At 43.2% G+C, this 21737-nt stretch overlaps 1 protein-coding gene across 1 annotated transcript; it reads right to left on the bottom strand.

Moving 5' to 3' along the window:
* Positions 1-8287: 8287 nt before the first annotated feature.
* LOC109764477 (uncharacterized) lies at positions 8288-12097 on the bottom strand. Its single transcript, XM_020323286.4, has 7 exons — positions 11871-12097; positions 10660-10932; positions 10306-10483; positions 9433-9640; positions 8952-9094; positions 8825-8863; positions 8288-8704 (listed from the first exon to the last, which is right to left on the bottom strand). Exons 1-7 carry the CDS (start codon positions 11993-11995, stop codon positions 8468-8470), a joined length of 1203 nt encoding a protein of 400 aa, XP_020178875.1. The 5' UTR covers positions 11996-12097; the 3' UTR covers positions 8288-8467.
* Positions 12098-21737: the final 9640 nt, after the last annotated feature.

Genomic DNA, 21737 nt, shown 5'->3' with positions numbered 1-21737 from the left:
GAAGGGGACCGGAAGCGTGGAGACGAGGCTCGAAGCAATAGAGCAACAAGTTTTCAAGTGCCAGGGGATGGTGGAACGTGGACTCAACTCCAACCACATGATGATCGCGGAATTCACCAACAACCACAAGCTGGATGCCAACAACATCGGGGAGACCATCTTCAAGCTTCACGAGAAGATCGAGCACCTTCAAGCCCAAATCTATGACCTGCAAAACCAAAACTGTGAGTATGAATATAGATTCAAAAGGATGAGTTTGGGTGCAGAATTGAGGATTCCAGAGACTCGATCATCCTTCTATGATGGTGAGCCTATGCCTTGGAAGATGGACGACAAGCCCGCATCATCAACAACACCTCCACCTTCTTCACCAGCAAAGGAGACATAATCACATGGGTATGGGCACTCCCCTTGGCAACTGCCAAGCTTGGGGGAGATGCCCCGGTATCGTATCACCATCACACTCCGATCCTTACCGTTTTTCCTAGTTCGATCCTATTAGTAGTATCTTGATTTAGTAGAATAAAGTTTTGGCATGATCTAGTTTTGAGTTTTGCTTTATGATCTCTCTATGTAATCGAGTCCGTGAGCTATATATAATAAAAATTAGTGTTGAGTCAAGGGCTTGATTTTCTTGCTATGATCTAGAGTGAATAAAAGAATAGAGAAAAAAGAATAAAAAGGAATAAAAATATCATATTGATCTTATTGAGAGTAATGACTTCACATAGAAAGAGTATGGTGATTAAAAGTTGTTGAGGGATGACAAACATAGCTTTGGTCATCATTGCAATTAATAGGAAGTAATAAGGAAAGAGAGGTTTCACATATAAATATACTATCTTGGACATCTTTTATGATTGGGAGCACTCACTAAAATATGACATGCTAAAGAGTTGATGTTGGACAAGGAAGACAACGTAATGGTTTATGTTTTCTTATATCTGAGATAAAGTATATTGTCATGGATCATCCAATATGTTGAGCTTGCCTTTCCCCCTCATGCTAGCCAAATTCTTAGCACCAAGTAGAGATACTACTTGTGCTTCCAAAAACCCTTAAACCAGTTTTGCCATGAGAGTCCACCATATCTACCTATGGATTGAGTAAGATCCTTCAAGTAAGTTGTCATCGGTGCAAGCAATAAAAATTGCTCTCTAAATATGTATGATTGACTGGTGTGGAGGAAATAAGCTTTATACGATCTTGTGATGTGGAAGAAATAAAAGCGACGGACTGCATAATAAAGGTTCATATCACAAGTGGCAATATAAAGTGACGTTCTTTCGCAATAAGATCTTGTGCATCCAACCATAAAAGCGCATGGCAACCTCTGCTTCCCTCTGCGAAGGGCCTATCTTTTACTATTATCTTCTACCTTATGCAAGAGTCATGGTGGTCTTCACCTTTCCTTTTTACATTTTATCCTTTGGCAAGCACAGGGTTTTGGAAAGATCCTGATATATATACCTAATTGGATGTAGGGTAGCATGAGTTATTATTGTTGACATTACCCTTGAGGTAAAAGGTTGGGAGGCAAAACTATAAGCCCCTATCTTTCTCTGTGTCCGATTAAAACACCGTAACCACAAGTACTGCGTGAGTGTTAGCAATTATGAAAGACTAAATGATAGTTGAGTATGTGGACTTCCTAGACAGCTCTGACATAGACTCTTTCCGATGTTATGATAAATTGCAATTGCTTCAATGACTGAGATTATAGTTTGTTAGTTCTCAATAAAGTTTCTGATTCATACTCTGCATTATGAATATATTATTACTTGAGCATAAGAAATCATATGACAATATCCATTTATGTTGCTGTTATGAGAATAATCATGATGCCCTCGTGTCCGTATTTTATTTTATCGACACCTCTACCTCCAAACATGTGGACATATTTATCGTTATCGGCTTCTGCTTGAGGACAAGCGAGGTCTAAGCTTGGGGGAGTTGATACGTCCATTTTGCATCATGCTTTTATATCGATATTTATTGCATTATGGGCTGTTATTACACATTATCTCACAATACTTATGCCTATTCTCTCTTATTTTACAAGGTTTACATAAGGAGGGAGAATGCCGACAGCTGGAATTCTGGGCTGGAAAGGAGCAAATATTAGAGACCTATTCTGCACAACTCCAAAAGTCCTGAAACTCCACGAAAATTATTTTTGGAAATAATAAAAAATATTGAGCGGAAGAAATACGTCAGGGGGGGCACCACCTGCCCATGAGGGTGGGGGCGCGCCCTACCCCCCAGGGCACGCCCCCTGCCTCGTGGGCCCCCTGTTGGCTCTCCGGTGGCCATCTTCTGATATATGAAGTATTTCGTCCAGGGAAAAATCATAAGCAACCTTTCGGGACGAGACTCCGTCGCCACGAGGCGGAACCTTGGTGGAACCAATTTAGGGCTCCGGCAGAGCTGTTCTGCCGGGGACACTTCCCTCCGGGAGGGGGAAATCATCGCCATCGTCATCACCAACGCTCATCTCATCGGGAGAGGGCAATCTCCATCAGCATCTTCACCAACACCATCTCCTCTCAAAACCCTAGTTCATCTCTTGTATCCAATTCTTGTATGTAAGTCCGGGATTGGTACTAGTAGGTTGCTAGTAGTGTTGATTACTTCTTGTAGTTGATGCTAGTTGGTTTATTTGGTGGAAGATCATATGTTCAAATCCTATATGCATATTAGTACCCCTCTGATTATGAACATGAATATGCTTTGTGAGTAGTTACGTTGTTCCTGAGGACATGGGAGAAGTCTTGCTATTAGTAGTCATGTGAATTTGGTATTCGTTTGATATTTTGATGAGATGTATGTTGTCTATCCTCTAGTGGTGTTATGTGAACGCCGACTACATGACATTTCACCATTATTTGGGCCTAGAGGAAGGCATTGGGAAGTAATAAGTAGATGATGGGTTGCTAGAGTGACAGAAGCTTAAACCCTAGTTTATGCGTTGCTTCGTAAGGGGCTGATTTGGATCCATATGTTTCATGCTATGGTTAGGTTTACCTTAATACTTTTGTTGTAGTTGCGAATGCTTGCAATAGAGGTTAATCATAAGTGGGATGCTTGTTCAAGTAAGAATAGCACCCAAGCACCGGTCCACCCACATATCAAATTATCAAAGTACCGAACGCGAATCATATGAACTTGATGAAAACTAGCTTGACGATAATTCCCATGTGTCCTCGGGAGTGCTTTTCTCTATATAAGAGTTTGTCCAGGCTTGTCCTTTGCTACAAAAAGGATTGGGCCACCTTGCTGCACTTTATTTACTTTTATTACTTGTTGCTCGTTACAAATTATCCTATCACAAAACTATCTGTTACCACTTAATTCAGTCCTTGCAGAGAATACCTTGCTGAAAACCGCTTATTATTTCCTTCTGCTCCTCGTTGGGTTCGACACTCTTACTTATCGAAAGGACTACGATAGATCCCCTATACTTGTGGGTCATCAAGCCCCGCGCCAATGGACGCTGCAACCGTCATCGAGTCTTCTACTCTGCTGGCCCCTCTGACTCCTCGACATGGAGTACAGCTCGTGCAGGTCCCTCATCTACGCATGCCCGGTGCTGGCAACATCGATGCGTGCCCTCGTCCATCATGTGTCTCCGGGCCTGGCAAGCCTGGTGCGGCGCTTCGTCAACTTCGTCTTCGTCCGTCTACGCATGCCCGGTGCTGGCAACACCGATGCATCCCTTCGTCCATGATGTGTCCCCGGGCTTGGGAAACCCAGCGCGACGCGTCGTCAACAATGTCTTCTTCCCGGTTTGAAAGTAAAGCCCGTGCGCGCCCATATTATGCTGTCCGTGGCGTTCTCGACGAACTCCAGTTCCCACGTCGCGCCGGGCGTCAGCTCCGCACCACCGCCCACTTCATGAATGTTGCCGACCGGCGTGGCGGCCGCCCACACCGTGAAGGGGCACTGGTTCTTGACGAAGAAGACAGTCGCGTCAGCGCACTCCATGAAGGACACGAGGAGGAGGTGGTGGAAGACGAGGGGAGGCGAGATGAACGCCCGAGTCACCATTATTGTAGTTAACTTTGTGAGACGGGGTGAGCAAGCGAGCCGAGTGTGCATTCGCACATCCCAATGGCCGGGCGGACAGAAAATTAGAGAGTAATCAAGGTTTATTTTTCCTCGATAGCAGTTATTTCGGGGGAGGGGCCGGAAGAATCGGCTTCCAAAAATCTTCGAAATTTTGGGGTTGTTTCTCACAAAATTATTTGACCAAATTTTAAATTAAAAAATTATGTGTTAGAAAATGTAATGTAGCTACCCTAGTTTATAGGCATAGAAAAGTGTGGCTTCATCCTTAATGTCACGGTTCGAACCCTCTCAAATGTGCAACTTTGTACCACATGATCTATCAAACAAGCCACGACTACCTTTGTGTCGATCAATACTATCATATGGATCTCACTAGTACCGTTTTAAACATTTGAATTCAAAGTTTTTCTAATGGTAGCAATATTTTACTGGTCAGTTACCAAAAATTTCGACAATAAAAAACCTTGAGGAGAACCTTTTTTAGAGGACTCGTAATTGTGTAGCAAGTGGTGCCATGGATGGGATCTCGGTTTCATAGGCACATAATCAGGGAAATTTCAGAAAAGTGAGCGTTAGATCAAAAAATGTAACTGTTCAATTATGTGAATAACCGTTAACTGGTTATTATTCAAAGGACACATGCTTCTTGTTTAACTTGATACTCAATTATCATGCCTTTAGAGGCCATGCAATCAGCATAAACAAGTGGCTGAACACGAAACAAAATGTTTTTTGATAAAACAAGTGGGTCTTGTGTTCTCACAAAAAAAGTGGGTCTTGTGGTGATCACATTTAATAAACAGAGTGGTAAGCAAATGTAATGAAATGCATCTGGTAAAAGATAACTCTTAACGTTTTTTCGACGGGAACAATCATGGGTTTTATTCCTCAGTAGTGGAAGTGTCACATTCAGCTAACACTAACTGTGACAATACAAACTAGATGTTGCACGACCAACATCTCGTAAAAGAGAACATAAGAGAGTAATAAAACTATGGGGAAATTTATTGCTAAAAAGTAGTACTTGCCTGTCCTCTTTAACTCTACTACCAACACTTGTATGATTTTGGTTGAATATAATATCACAACTAGGAATGAAAACAGAGTGAAAGCTTTTCGCTTTTCTGGTGAAAAATCGAAATGGAGAGGAATTTGGAAACGGAAATGGAAATTTGCAAAACAGAAACAGAAATGGAAATTTTTATGTGGAAACAGAACAATGTTTTCTTGCGAAACATGCACGAAAATGAAACTTTCCATTTCCGTGAATATGGAATTTTCCATTTCTACTATGGCTTCTGCCTAGTTTGCAGCTCAGCCACCAAACATCACACAATTACACAATGAGCAGAACAGCCCATGTGTTGCCCGACTTCTACCAACAAGCAAGGAAGCTAGGAATGATTCTAACCGCAATGGTGGCCGGGCCGAAAATTCCCCTTCACGGATTATTTTGTGGTGTTACCATGTGTTTTACTTGTAAGAGAGCGATCTGATACACTGTGCTTGCTTATATAGGGAGCTTGTCCTTCTAATTACCACAAATGTGTTTGTGTTACCAAAGTTGATTTTTTTTGCACAAATGCATATACTATAATAGAATAATCATAAGATTTAATCAACAATTGATTCTATTTTTTTGGTTTACTTGTGTTTTTTCTCAATCGTTCAAGAGGTTTTTGAGTTCTGGTGGACACCCGCTTTCATTTCCATCTCCTCACCATATTTGCTCTGTTTTCGTTTCCTATAGTATATGTTTCCGTAATCGTTTCCAGGGTTTCTGTATTCGTTTTTGCTTCCGAAAATAATATAGAAACAAATGTGGTAGCACCCCCCGTTCACCGCTCCTGTTTTATCCCTAATCACAATGAGGTGTGACTGTTCCCAAAAAAATAGAGGTGTGGCTGTTTAGAGGAACCAAGATTTTTTTTCTCCATGCCGATTTTTTCAGGAGATGCTGGAAGAATCGGTTTCCAGAAAATCTTGAAATTTTTCAGGGTTTTTGCCCAAAATGATTTGATCAAATCTTGAAGAAGATAGTCGTGTCCGCGCACGCCATGAAGGACACGAAAAGGAGGAGGAAGACGAGGGGAGACGAGATGAACGCCCGAGTCGCCATTATTGTAGTTAACTTTGTGAGACGGAGTGAGCAAGCGAACCGAGTGTGTACTTGTACATCCCAATGGCCGGGGTATAAATAGATGGATGGCCGGAACCATGCTAAGCCGTCAGGGGAGAGAAATTAGAGAGTAATCGATCACATTATAGGGAAATTCATCGCTAACAAATGCAGTACTTGGGTGTCCTCTTTGATTCTGCATATCTACGCTTGTACTCCCTCTGTACAGGAATAAGTATATTTTTTGTTGATTATAATCTCACAATGAGGTGTGAGTGTTTAGGAGAATCAAGGTTTATTTTTTTCTCTCGATAGAAGTTATTTCGGGGGAGGGGCTAGAAGAATCGGTTAATCTTTGAAATTTTGGGTTGTTTCTCACAAAATTATTTGACCAAATTTTGAATTTGCAAAATTATGTGATAGAAAATGCAATGTAGCTACCCTAGTTTATAGGCATAGAAGTGTGGCTTCATCCACAAAGTCACGGGTTCGTACCCTCTCGGACGCGCAACTTTGTACCACACGATCTATCAAACAAGCCATGGCTACCTTTGTGTCGATCAATAGTATCATATTGGATCTCACTTGTACCTCTTTAAACTATTTGAATTCAACTTTTTTTTCGAATGGTAGCAATATTTAACCGGTCGGTTACCCGAAATTTGGACCGGAAAATAACTTGAGGAGAACCTTAGATTGGAACACCTTTTTTAGCGGACTCATAATTATGTAATAAGTGGTACCAGGGATTGGATCTCGATTTCACAGATACATAATCAGGGAAATTTCAAACAAGTGAGTGTTAGATCAAAATTCTAGCTGCCCAATTCAATGAACTACCGTTAACTGGTTATTATTCAAAGAACCCATGCTTCTTGTTTAACTGGATACTCAATTGTCATGCCTTTAGAGGCCATGAAATCAACATAAACGAGTGGCTTAACAGGGAACAAAATGTTCTTTTGGTAAAACAAGTGGGTCTTGTGGTGATCATGTTTAATAACCAGACTAGTGAACAAATGTAATGAAGCACATTTGGTAAACAATAAGTCTTAACGTTTTTCGACGGGAACGGTGAGTTATATCCCTCAATAGTGGAAAGGTCACATTCAGCTAAGACTAACCATGACAATACAATCAAGTACACTGCACAACCAACATCTCGTAAAAGACAAAATAAGAGAGTAATCATATTATGGGGAAATTCAATGTTAAAAAGTAGTACTTGCATGTCCTCTTGAACTCTACATTCCAACACTTGTATGCTTTTGGTTGAATATAATATCACAATGAGGTGTGGCAGTTCCGCCACACAAAAAAAGAGTTGTCACTGATTAGAGGAACCAATGTTATTTTCTCTTGAAGTTTCTAGGCATAGAAAGTTGTGACATAGCGGTTGCTCCACATGCCTTCACCCTCGAAGTCGCATTTTCGAACACTCATATTTTTTCAGGTAACTTACCACATGGACTATGTGGTTTCGAACATTTATATTGACAAGGGTGTTACCAACAATGGGGAGAATGTTAGTGAAGTTCATGCCAAGGGAGTTGGCCAACATGGTGATAACTCCGCCACACGCGATGTCTCCTTGTGCACAATTTACTTGGTGTTCAAGGTGAAACATGAGAATCGTCCCTATGTTTTTTTTTTTGACATGGAACACCATGCATTCCATTAAGTAGTGGTCGTGGCTAAATCGCCGGCCACAGGACCAATCAATCAGAGGGCAACTCATTAACCAAACATGCTGGCTGCCTGGTTCTATCCTCGCACCATGACTAGGTAGCAAATGTGCAGGCACATTACATTCACGTGAGTTGAACTGAACCTTCTAGTCTATGAAGCCCATCTGTGGTAGAAATTTTGTCTCACGGAAAAGCATGCCTGATCTTGTTTCTTTCAGACCACCGCCGCCAAATGAGAAAGATGCTCATCAGTTTGTCCTTGTCAGGTAAAGCGAAAATTTTCTCCAGCACCTCCAGTGGTGTCACAGCCTGCATAAGAGAACATCTCTCCTTCTCCAAACAGAGACGTACTCCCTGAGTAGAGTAGTCGTATATATTAATATATATGTGGCAAATCGTCCACGCCATTCAATACTTTTGGCAGATATATATTAAGAGCGCTTCATAAACTTACGACCATATTCAGGCTGCCAGCCAAAATTGAGTCCGTCTAGATGGAAGATATTTGTTGCTCAAAGAGGAGTATACAGAACTATTCAAATGCATGTCACAGTAGCCTCGAATTTAACCAGATTCTACAATAACCTATGACTTATGAAGAAGACAACCCCGAGAGACCTGGAGGTGCAAAGCATTGCGTAGCACCACTGCCAACCCCAAAGTATTGTGCAGGTGGGGCCGGGGGTGCACTGTGTCCACTGCCCGGGAATCCTGGTGGTACACGGTCTCGGTCCGAGTATCCCGGTGGTCCAGTGTATACCTTAACAAGACTGTCCCAGAATTTAGACGGTTTCGGTGGTCCTTCCATCATCTCTGGATCATCAAGGCACTGAACGACAGACATGCACAAGCAAGGAGTAATCAATCAAGTAACCCACATACATAATCACGCAACTAACTAAAAGGTAGTACGTACTATTATCACACAAGATACGTCATTTTATTTTACCTGTAAAGTACTTCTCAACCTGGCCTCCTCAGCTTCGTACTGTAAAAGATATGTCATTAGCAACGGATGAAGCAACAAAATGCTCAAGGTTGGCTTGCTAGGAAATAAATCGTCATGATATACGTACGCTTTCCTCTTCATAGCTTCCTGGCATTACCCTAGGTCCACTGAATGGCTGGTAAGTGTTCATCGCATGGCCACCAGCATAACCAACATCACTGGGATGCATCATATCAACACTTCCATTGTTTATACAACCAAAGCAGTTAGCTATGACAAACACAAGAAAGAGGCGAAATTTGTCATGAACTGCCAAGTAACAAACCAGGGACAAGACGCATGATAATATAATTATATATATTAAAAAATGTGCCCAAATGGTCATTTTGATCATGCACAATTGGAGATACTACAAATGCAAAGCTCACGATTCTAGACGAGATGAGCACCATATATATACTAGAACAACATATATAAGATAATACTGCAAACAAAATGTATACTAGAATCTGAAACATATTTACATAACTATCTAACACATAGGTCAAAGTTAGCAACGCACAAAAATGTATTTCAACCGCAAATAAGTTGGGATAAAAGTAAATTACCATTATCAGTAGGTTTAAGCCTGCATAAACAGCTGACTGGCAATTCCAAAGATTTTTCTTGCATAAATATGACTTCAGCGAAGAAGAACTCGCAATAAGCTGTTGCTTTAGTCTTTGCAGTGAAATTGATATGATGATACCACATACGGAGATCACCCTCACAAAACGGTTGGTACCACACTACAACGTTCACTTCATATGCAAGATCCTAACATAATAAGCATGGATTTAATTAGCATTAGTTTTATGAATAAATAAATGAATAATAGTAAAATCTACTATACAACGCAAGCACCGCTGCTTTACGGTGCGGCAGCTCGCATGGGCCCACACGATCTATCCTATGACTAAGAGAGCAGCGAAACAGTTTTTGACTTGTTCAGGCACAACTGGCTAACAGACGCACAAAAAAACAGACTAGGGTGCAGTAATCGCTGCAATGTCCTGCAAAAATGTGGTAGACGGTGATTCGCATGGCAACAGTGCAGCTACAATAAACTACAATCATGTGCCATTGACTCTTTCTCAATGGCCAACAGCTTGTAATTTAGGATTGCTAAGGTCGAACTTGGCAACAAATAATTGGGACAGACAACAAGTACCAAAAAATTGGCAATTAAGATTTAATTAATTTTTTTACAACCAAGTACCTATAATTTGGAAACTGGGCATGTTTAACCTTTTTGGCAACTAAGTAACTTGTATTTTTGTGGCAACTAAGTGTGTTCCAAACCTGGTAACTCAGCATATTTTAAACCTGGCAGCTAGCATGTAATCCGGCAAGCAATTACATTTGTGCGATGCCGCTACCTAGCCAATCCCATGAATAATAGGACAGAAAATAAGAACCAGCGAGAGGGACAGAGAGCAAACCCCCAGCAGATTGTTGTCCTCATTATACTTGTCCATCAAAGCATTAACCAACTGGCGCTGGCTATCACGGATTTCATCAACCGGTTCCGATCTCAAACGTCTCCTCCTTGTGCCATCAGGAAAGTAAAGGGAGTTTCGTACAGCGATGTCCACTCGAGACATATTATCCATCGAGAACCTAGTTTACATCAAACAAATTATATATGATTAGTATATGACACTTTCACAGAAGCTTCGACAATACAATGTGACACCAAGAGCTCTAGTGTCATGAGCACAACATATGCGTATAGTGAATTAGTTTGAGATGTGCTCTTTGTTCAAAAGGGAACAAAACAAAACCGGAGGGCTTACATTTTTGGATCCCGACGATCATGAAGATAGCGCTCGATAGCATGTTCTGTTTCTTGTAGGTTCTGAAATGGCCCACCAACATAAGGATAAGCATGGTAGTATCCCGCATTGTCGATCCTGATGTAGAAATCAATACCCCACTCATATTGTTTCCGGCACAGGAAAGGTAGCCCTAGAGATGGGATAAGACGGCGCCCGGGTGGCCTCTGAGGGTACTGGGAATGTCGCCAGGCAGGCTGGGAAGGGCAGGGCATATACTCCTTCTCCACATACCTAAAACGGAAGCAGTCTCTTATCATATATCTTAGGAGAAAGATTTTCATGGTGCTATGGCAAGTTGATGTCGAACAAGAAAGATTTTCATATATTCTTTTGGTGTTAGAAAATTTGTAATTAAATCTATGGACTGAAATATTACACTCTATTCAGATGGATGCAAGGAGCCCAGTTTATCTACAGTCGGTTTTTGATTAATAAATCCAAAGCAGGAAACTCGGTCCTACAAAAACAAAAAATCCGGACTACACTACATAGATTGTCCAGTTCATTACAATGCCCAACCAGTGGACATGACTAACCCTATAAAGAAATATAAGAGCCTTTAGATTACTACTTTAGTGATATAAACGCTCTCATATTTCTTTACGGAGGGAGTAGATAAGAGTATCAACAATTCTGGCAACAAAAGTGCAAAGATGATTTGAAGAAATCAAAGTGCAACAGCTGCTACTGCTTGGGAATTAGTGAGTGGAGATTGTAGCCTCCTCATGATGGAGGCTTTTCATGAGTGGTCTAAAATCATTTTTTGTACAGCCCATGTGTGTTGTTAACACTGTCGGATTTTTCCTTTTTCATCTGCTCTGTTTGAGCCCTATGCAACTTTTTCTTCCAATCTTAATGCAACAGCAGAACACCTGCTACTTATATACAGTAAAAACAAAACACAGGTCGATTTCGAGGATGAACCAACAGACCAAGTTGCAGCAGTCAGTCAGATCATATTTTTCTCCTAGCAAGCAAGCTACTTTATGTTAATGCGGTTGATCTACAGCCAGATCGTATATCCTTAACCCAAAGGAAAGGATGGAAGCAGGAAGGAGCATCATCGATCGGTACACAAACCAACTCGATTTCCCCCATGCCCTCATCTATCTATCCATCAATAGAATAGAAGAAACAACAAAGGAAGCGGCGGCGGTGGCCATACATACCCTGGGGGCGGCGGCGGCGGCGGCTGATGGGGGGAGACGTAGGGGTTGTTGCCGAGGAATGGTGGGTAGTTGGGTAAGGGGCGGCACCTCGGGAAACCAGGGTCGCCGATGACCGGCGGATCCATGGGTGGGCGGCGGCGGCGGCGGCGACGAGGTTTGGGGAGGGTGCGAGAGGAGAAGGGGCAAAGAAACGAAGCCGCTTCCGCGTGTTCCGTGGCCTTCGGCTTTTCTTTTTCTTTTCCTTTCTCAAGCAAACAAACTCTACGATAAAGTCGGTTTGCATCCTGTTGGGACTTCCACCGTTGGATGCGTTCCCTCGCCGCATCTTCACCGTTGGCTTTCGCTGCTTCTATCTTTCCCCCTTGGTTTTCCACATGCTCCTTTGTTAAAGCCGAGGCACCTGCTAACTGATTTCCACCTCAAATGGTAAATGTTTGGGAACGGTGCGCCGGCCGAGTGTTCGGCCGGTCGCCACGCTCTACAGTCCTGGTTCACCACCCACAAAGCTACCCTCGCGTCGCTACAACCCTGGCCCACCACCCACAAAGCCAAGTTTATCTCCACCGCTTCCATCTTATCCCCTTGGATATTCTGAGACCACATGAGGCGTCTCCTCCTTCAACCCTCCTTGCTCAATATCTCTCATCTCTCTTCGTGTGCTCTCTCTTCAGGAATCCACACCCAATCCTCATGAAATCAAGTTCGTTTTTGTTGCCTTATCTGTTCCCCGCGACATTTTCCACCATATATCCATGAGAGGGGGTGAGCTGTTTGCATTTTTTTGCTTTTCTCTCTCATATCCTAGGCAGTACGCCATGGATCGACGAGGTTGAGAACAAGCACATGCTGCACACACACGCTCCCCTCCTTGGAGCTGCGAGCAAAGGGCCCGACGACTGGGCTGCAAGCTCGCTCACCCGCTACGTCACCATCGTGCGCGACGACGGCGACTGGTTCTTGCTCACGCAGCGATGCTGGAACCGGCCTACAGGGAGCTGCAACCGGCACATGTTGATGCTGGAACCAGTGTCCCTTGATGCTGGAACCGGACGCGCCCTGGGCAGGCAACACATTTTTTGCTGGAACCAGCCTTTATTTTTGCTGGAACCGTACGCGCCCTGGGCAGGCAACACATTTTTTGCTGGAACCAGCCTTTATTTTTGCTGGAACCGTCATTTTTTTTGCTACTATGGGCACTGGACTCTTTTTTCAGTGAGATTGTTTTGCTGGAACCGGCTAATTCATTTGCTACAATTGGCTTATCGGTTTTTGTTGCTGAGATTTTTGCTGGAACCATCATTAAGTTTTGTTGGAACCGGCAAATCTATTTGCTTCAACCGAGTATCGGAGGTTTTTGTTGCTTTTGATATTTGCTGGAAATAGCATCAAGTTTTGCTGGAACCAGCTAATCTTTTTGCTTCAACCGTTTATTGGAGGTTTTTGTTGCTTTTTAGATTTGTTTTTGCTGGACATGGCACTGGCGGTGCAAGCCAATGACGGCGGCAAGCCGGAGACGGGGACGGCCGAGATGTTGCAACCATGGTGACCACATGCTGGAACCCGTCTCTGTTCGAGCTACAACCATGTCGAGCGGAGGTAGCCGAGACGAGCGCAATGGCACGAACAGCGGCGAGCACGGGTGGGCGGACGCGGTGGCACGGGTGACGGAAAGCACGTGATGCCGAGGACAAGTGCGGCGGCCGGCGAGCGCGCCTGAACTAGGTCACTACCTTTTTTCCAGCGTGGTTGACTTTTTGAAGACGAAGGAAAAGTTGTATCGTACGGTTGGAAAAGTCCGTATCGTATGCTCGGCAGCCGACCGGCCAAAAATTGGGCCGGTGCGCCGGCGCCTATCACTGGCCACCTCAAATTGGGTGGTTCGTGTGTAGCCGTCGAATGTACTCCCTCTGTTCACTTTTTACAAGGCGTTGTAGACATTACAAACATCGTGCAAAACAATTTAATTTCAGTTGTGTGAAACGACTTATACTAGTAGAGTGCCCGTGCATTGCTACGAGCCAACAAGAGAATTTACCCAAAAAGACACTCATCCTGCTTTATATATAAATCAACGACTAACGTACACGCAACCACACACAGGGGACAAAACACACAAGAATGGCGAGGAACAAAAACACCCACCAATTGACCACCAAGCACACTACAGATGGACCAATCGCTTGGAGTCGACAAAGACCTCCACAATGAGCTAGGAATCGAGAAGAGGTGAAACCGCACACCAACGAAGCATTTACTCCAAAGTGGTGCCTGGAAGAAGGATATGCCACTGGAATGTCGCCACTGTCCGATCTCGAGAATCCAGTTTTCCCGGAGCAACACGAAGGACAAGGAGCGACCATGAAGGAACCTTCAAGGAGGTAACGATACCCGCGGACGAAGCAACTGTTGTCCTGGCAAAAATCCGGCAACTTATGCACACCGACACTCACATACCTCTGCCGAACTAGGTACAGCCAAACGCTAAAGCACCAACAACACCAAGGCCATGCTACGGCAGACACTGATGACCATGCCACTCACGTGGCCATGGCAACCAGCCTGCACCCGAGACGCGTGCTTCGCCCACGAACACCGTGTCCCTCCTCCTCCAGGACTGCTACCCAGCATCCAGTCAACCCTGATATCATCCAAAGGATCCGGCTTTGTCCCGACCGGCAGCCCCAACTGACCGAGCCACCAGCGACCACCTTGCCCCGAACATCATCAGATATGAGCCACCAAGCACTCGCCCGACGAAAAGGTGAGGGGAAGGAGCGGATCGTACCCACGACCAACGACCCATCATCAGATATGCAATTAGTTAGGGTTAAATCCAACTGTCTAGTCGTCGGTAGTTACAAAGGAGCTATGGGCTACTATCTTTATCCCTTATCTTGTGACTCTGATGATACCGGTGAGGAAAATAGTTTGGAGCAACTTAACTTGGAACAGGAAATGTTGTCATGCAAAACAAAGTGTTTTTTTGTCTATTTATTGGAATCAGAAATTGAATTCTAGTTTTACAAATATATGCTAAAAAGGATTCATTCCAGTGGTCTAAAAATAGATTCAGAAATTGAATTCTAGTTTTACAAATACAAGTTGAGTATTTAGGGCATGTTGTCTAAAAAAAGATTCATTCCAGTGGTCAGATGCTCAAATTGAGGCCTTCACAACATTGAAGAATTGTCTGGTCACTGCTCTTGTTATGGCTTTGCCTTATTTGACCCTACCATTTACTTTTTAAACAGATGTATCAGGTCAAGGTATTGGTTCTGTCCTCATGCAACAAGGCAGACCAATTGCCAAAACAGGAAAAGGTGTCAAAGAAATAATCAAGTGGTCAGAACAGGATTCTTACCAATTAAAACTGAATGTAGATGCATCATATGATAGTTAAGAAGGACATGAGTCCATGGATGGTGTTTTAAGAGATCAGTATGGCAACTCTGTGTCAATTCAGTAAATTGCCATTATATTGCAAATGCATAATCTGCCTGCTTGATGGAGTTTTAGCTATACTAGTGGTTTTTTTTCTTCTGTCTATTCGAACAGAAAAAGAATCAGATTCTAAAATCACCATCCAACAAGAAAATCTATGCTAGATCCCTACAATCCTACATGTACGCAAACATTATGGAGGGGCCAGTACATGAGTAGCAATACCTCATCAATACTTTAAGAAAATGATTCAGATTCAAAAACCACCATTCATTATACAAGAAAATCTATGCTAGATCCTTTCAACTAGCATGCCCATATGAATTTGATTCTCATGTACTTGACAAGAAAAACCCCAATGCCATGAAAAAACAGAGTACATGAAGGAAAAATAAATCTCAAAAAACCAGAGTAGTACCTCCGACAGCTCGTCGATGACATCCTCGTCGAAGTCGCCACCCTTCCTGGGATCCACAACCATCTCGAACTCTATCTCGTCCACAGTGCCCCCCCCCCTCGTAGAACTCCTCCTCGATTCTCTCATGGAGCCTCGCCGTCTCCTCGTTCAGATCTTCCCCCACCTTCTCGTGCACACGCTCTCCGACTGGTAGCTCGACGGCTGGGATGGCAGCGGGAGGAGGCACAACAGTTGCTGCACCGCCAGCGGTCGCCGCTACGGCGGACTCAGCCGCTGCAACCGCGGCGGCACCCACGGCAGCAGACTGCTCTCCACCGATGGTTGCCTCCGGCTCGTCGGCCGCATCTTCACGGCCTCGCTTCATCGGCGGTCGACGAGACGAGGAGGAGGAGTGGATTGCGGAGGAAGCCAGGAGGGTTTGGGAGAGGACGAGGTGGTATGACTGGAGTGGGAGAGGACGAGGGTTTTCTACCCGAATTGGGGAAGAAAATGAATGCGGCTGCCTCTTGGAGTTACCGAGGGGTCAAGGGGGGTGATTTGTCTCACCTACCAGGGCCTTCCACAGTGTGGATGCGTGGGGTTTGCCCCGCGCCGTGCACCTCGCGTGCGCTATGCCCCGCGCTACCCTTCATACTGCTGACACGTGGACACCAGCAGTGGTTCACATGATAGGTATGGTAAATGAATTTCATAAATATGAGGGCACGTAATTGGTATGAAAATGCATCATCAGCCCAGCGGTAACACCCTCCCAATCACAAACTAATGCCCTAGATTCGAAACTCCGTCGGGCACTTTGGTTGGGCCTCTTTTTTGCGTATGGGGTTTTTACATGTGGATCCCTTGCACAAACAAAGCTAGGTTTCCAAGGTTTTATATTTTTTTGAATTTTTTTGAATTTATACCGCCCTCTAGACTGACTGATCAAAACATCGGTCTATACCTCAAGGGGGCATTGTAAAATACTTTTTTCTAAATTATCTTTCATGGACATGTTTGGCACATGTGGGTCACCGTGTCATAGAGAAATTGGGTGATTTGGAGGTGGTGAAAAAAACCACCTTTGTTCAAAAAATGGCTTAAGTTAGACCAAATGGTCCCTCCGGAATGCGGTGATTTTTTCGACCACCTCAAAATCACCTCAATTTTGGCACACATGATCTCTTGCACAAACAAAGCTAGGTTTCCAAGGTTTTATATTTTTTTGAATTTATACTGCCCTCTAGACTGACTGATCAAAACATCGGTCTATACCTCAAGGGGGCATTGTAAAATATATTTTTTTCCAAATTTTCTTTCATGGACATGTGGGTCACCGTGTCATAGAGAAATTGGGTGATTTGGAGGTGGTGGAAAAATCACCTTTGTTCAAAAAATGGCTTAAGTTAGACCAAACGGTCCCTCCGGAATGCGGTGATTTTTTCGACCATCTCCAAATCACCTCAATTTTGGCACACATGATCTCTTGCACAAAAAAGCTAGGTTTCCAAGGTTTTTTTTTTGAATTTATACTGCCCTCTAGACTGACTGATCAAAACATCGGTCTATACCTCAAGGGGGCATTGTAAAATATATTTTTTCCAAATTTTCTTTCATGGACATGTTTGGCACATGTGGGTCACCGTGTCATAGAGAAATTGGGTGATTTGGAGGTGGTGGAAAAAAGCACCTTTGTTCAAAAAATGGCTTAAGTTAGACCAAATGGTCCCTCCGGAATGCGGTGATTTTTTTCGACCACCTCCAAATCACCCAAAATTTGGCACACATGATCTCTTGCACAAACAAAGCTAGGTTTCCGGGGTTTTATATTTTTTTAAATATATACTGCTTAAAATACTTGCCGGACATGATGTAAATGGACCCAAAAAATTTCCTCTTCTTTGTATCAACATGAGAAGGAAGCATGACTAGTTTGGTAAGGTTGTCGGCATTTGTATGGATTTTCTAATACAATTAAATGCTTAGAATACTTCTCGGAGGTGACGCGAGAAGCGCACGTTGTCGATCCTTCACCGGCGGCCGTTCCGGTAGGAGGTAAGGGTCCGTGTGGAAGGACGGGTTTTTCTCGACTTGCTTCAAATGGACCTATATTCTTTCTTCACCCTTGTACCAACATGAGAAGCATCCATGACTAGTTCCATTGATTTTCGATGTTTTTATTAATTTTCTAGGGTTATCACGATGATAAAACCCTAAAATATTTCCCACCAGCGCCACCCTTCCCTCCGATCACTCTGACCAGCATGTACTTAACTTAGCATCAAGGCCATGAAAACAGGAATCAGAACCGTATTAGATTTTGATCCCAGACATACAAAACAGATAACACATAGACTGCAGGTACTACGATTATCAGATTGAACTTGTAATGCATAACAACTTCTGGTATTCAAATACATCACATGAAATAGTGAGACAACTAGAAATGCAAAAAAGCTTGTGATGTTGAGGTTGAGGAAGGGACTTTTATTGTGAGGCGCAACATCTTCAGCAACCTATCCATGATTCCACCTGTAGCATATAAGTAACTGAAAGTTTCAGATTGAATACAGTTGGTATTGAAAAAATGACAGTATGGTAATTTGAAGATGCCAAGGAAATCTGTCACAACAACTGTAGGAGGATACGAATTTGAATACAAAGTTCATAGAAGTCAACGTTGAATTAATAGGACCTTTGCAAGATGCAAAATCACTGCTGTGATGAGAGTAAACAACATGTAGGCCATAGCACATGCAAGAAGCACTTACAGGAAGTAAAGCAAAAGGTTGTACAGCACGGCAACATGAGTAAGCCAACTTCCCTACAAAAATTATTTCACTGCTTATGTCTATTTTTTTGCTGAATCATTAGGAAGCCCTAAATATTTAGATGCAAGATCACCGACATGGCACTACTGAAATATTTTAGTGTCTACATCTCTGTACTGAAAGTGCATTACTGAAATATTTCAGTGGCTACATGTGTGTACTGAAACAGCACCACTGAAATATTTCAGTTGCTACATGCGTGTACTGAAACAGCACCACTGAAATATTTCATTTCGTACGTGCGTGTACTGAAAGTGAACCACTGAAATATTTCAGTTGGTACGTGCGTGTACTGAAAGTGCACCATCGAAATATTTCAGAGGCTACGTGCTTGTACTGATACATCACCACCGAAATATTTCAGTGGCTACGCGCGTGTACTGAAACTGCTACACCGAAATATTTCTGGGGTTGCGTGCGTGTACTGAAACTGCAGTACTGAAATATTCTGTGTCTACCCGTGTGTACTGAAATTGCATTGCACTACTGAAATTTTTCAGTGTGTACCCGTGTGTACTGCAATTGCACTACTCAAATATTTCAGTGTGAACCTGTCACTACTGAAATATTTCAATGCCTACAACTATCTACTAAACTTGCAGTATTGAAATATTTCAGTGTCAACCCAGAGTCTATCACTCTAAACTGTGTACTGAACTTTTTTGAAGGCACTTCTTGCAGCCAAACAATTTACACAGATTGCATCACGTAATTTGAACACAACTCTTGAGGTGACACACAAAATTTCCTATCATGGATACCACTCATTCACATCAAAACATAGCAAGTAAACATAGCAATGCTATATGCCTAGACTCATTACAGCCTCGTCGATCAAACTAAGCTGCCATCCAGAGGCTACAGATTCAAATACACAGGTAGCAAGAACATATTGCAAAGAATCAAATTAAGCAAGTGGCAAGTAATGATGAATGAAATTCAGCAATCTTACCCTAAACATAGCTACAGCCGCCGTTCAGACGAGGATAGCGGCGAGGGAAGCGTGGAGAACGGCGGGGAAGCGATGTCGCGACCACTGTCCTCCTCCTCTTGCGCTTCGGAGTCATCTCCGACTCGGTTGGAGGCTCCACAATCTGCAACGGCACCTCGTGCACCGTGGGTTCCTGATCCAGTGGATGCTCTACCCTGGATCTGAACGCCCACCACCTACGCCTGGTCCATGGGCTGGGCGAATCGGCTTGCTCCATCGCCCAGAGGAGGATCTCGACCTTGTGCATCGGTTGTGCGGGTGGGGGGGGGGGAAAGCTTTGCCCTCTCCCTCCTCGTCATTTGCTTCAAAGTGGCCATTGCCGTCCAGTTCATCTGCAATATGTTGTGAAACCAAGAACGGATCTCCGTCAACCTGGTCATCTTGACCTGGTCGCCGTCGGCGATCTCCACGAAGTCGGCGTTCTCGCCGCCGCCGATGTGCTCGATCTGCTGCTCCATCGAGGATCTTGCGTGGATGGAAGAGGGGGTGGATGTGGAAGATGAGAAGAGCAAAGTTGCGGCCGCGAGAAGTAGGAGAAGGCTAGGAGATGGCCGCGGTTGCAATGATGATGGAAGAGGGGAAGGAGCACGGCGGCGGCTTTGCATTGGACGAGAGGGGTGGCGGTTTTGCATTGGAGGAGAGGGGCGGCGGTTTTGCATTGGACGAGAGGGCCCCACCTTGTCATATATTTCCTAGGACTAAAATGCCCCTAGACTAATAGTACTTTCGAGTACTTTCATCCGCGTACTTTCGAGTACTAGGTATGTATGCGCCGTTAGATCGAGACAAACGAACGGCTCCAAAAAATGCCAACTACTGTAAAAGTTGTATATTTTCTAACATTTTTTATAATATTACGAAGGAAAATTAAATGGATATCGGTTCCCATGGCCTAACGGAGGAGAGCCTCACAGCCGATGTCATCCCTCGAGGAGAACCTCGCTCCTCCTTGATGGATTTACTAGCCAATGGTCAGCTCTAGTAGCCTCCTCCATGCAATTCTTCATAGACCAAGAGCAAAGAATTTCATTCAGAGCAGACAAAATGTGAGCAGTGAGTTATATATTAGAGATTAACCATATGAACAGACGAGTTGTCCTGAAAAAAAAAAGAGTTGTCCTGAACTGGATACTGATTATGCGTAGCCGCGTAGCGAAACATGGTTAATGGCTTGCAGTGGAGACCTTATCTTCCCTGGTATAAGCAAGTATCAAGGCTTACAACAAAGAACCGTGGATTACAACGGCTGAAAGTTACCTAAATAACATATCTTTGAAATAAAGCTTTATTAGCACCATCAGTGGCAAATTTGCTGTTAACCCACACTGATAACGAGTGGGGCATCTTGTTCCCTAGATGACTTCTGAATCAACAATCGGACTGAATATACATAATCTATAGTAAGAAAAATGGAATCAACAGTTAGATAGGTACAGCCAACCTGAATGCCAGCATAGCTACACATGTAGAAATCAAATCTTTGCAAGTATATAAACCCATCACATTTGATTAGGAAGTTCGCGTCATGGTTTTCAATTTCAGTTTCAGAAAAATTTCAGCGCCAACCGAAATCACTGAAATTCAGTGATTTCAGTTTCCATTTCAGCCAAATGACTGAAATATTTACTTGAATTCAATTAAAAATTTAAAAATTTAAAAATATATTTTGAAAAATATTTGAATTCCTGTGTTGTACTGAAATTGCTGAAATATTTTGGCTGAAACGTAATATTTCAGTGCCTACTGAAATTCAGTGAATTTCATCGGAATCTCACTGAAATTGAAAACCATGGTTCACGTATCCCAAAAAGAAAAATGGGACTACAAAGTGAACTGCTTGGACCCCCTCTACAAAGAATAGCCGATCATATAAAGTCCACTGCTAGCACATCACTTCTTCTGCCAAAATGCTTTTAGCTACATTAAGGTTTCAAAACTGCCAGCGTAGTCCTATATGTGAATTGAATTTTTCTAAGATGGACATGTAAAACTGTCTAGGTGAATTAGCCCAAGCTGATAGCACAAAGAACGAATAATCAAGCTAATAGCACAAATATGATTAACTAAGCTGATAGCACAAAGAACGAATAATCAAGCTAATAGCACAAATATGATTAACTAAGCTGATAGCACAAACAAAATCAACCACTGATAGCAAAGAACAATATGATCAAAGAGTACACGAGGAATAAATATGTAAAAATTAA

Source organism: Aegilops tauschii, chromosome 5 (genome assembly GCF_002575655.3).
Source record: "Aegilops tauschii subsp. strangulata cultivar AL8/78 chromosome 5, Aet v6.0, whole genome shotgun sequence".
Taxonomy (NCBI): Eukaryota; Viridiplantae; Streptophyta; class Magnoliopsida; order Poales; family Poaceae; genus Aegilops; species Aegilops tauschii.
This window is presented reverse-complemented; position numbering and strand designations above follow the sequence as displayed.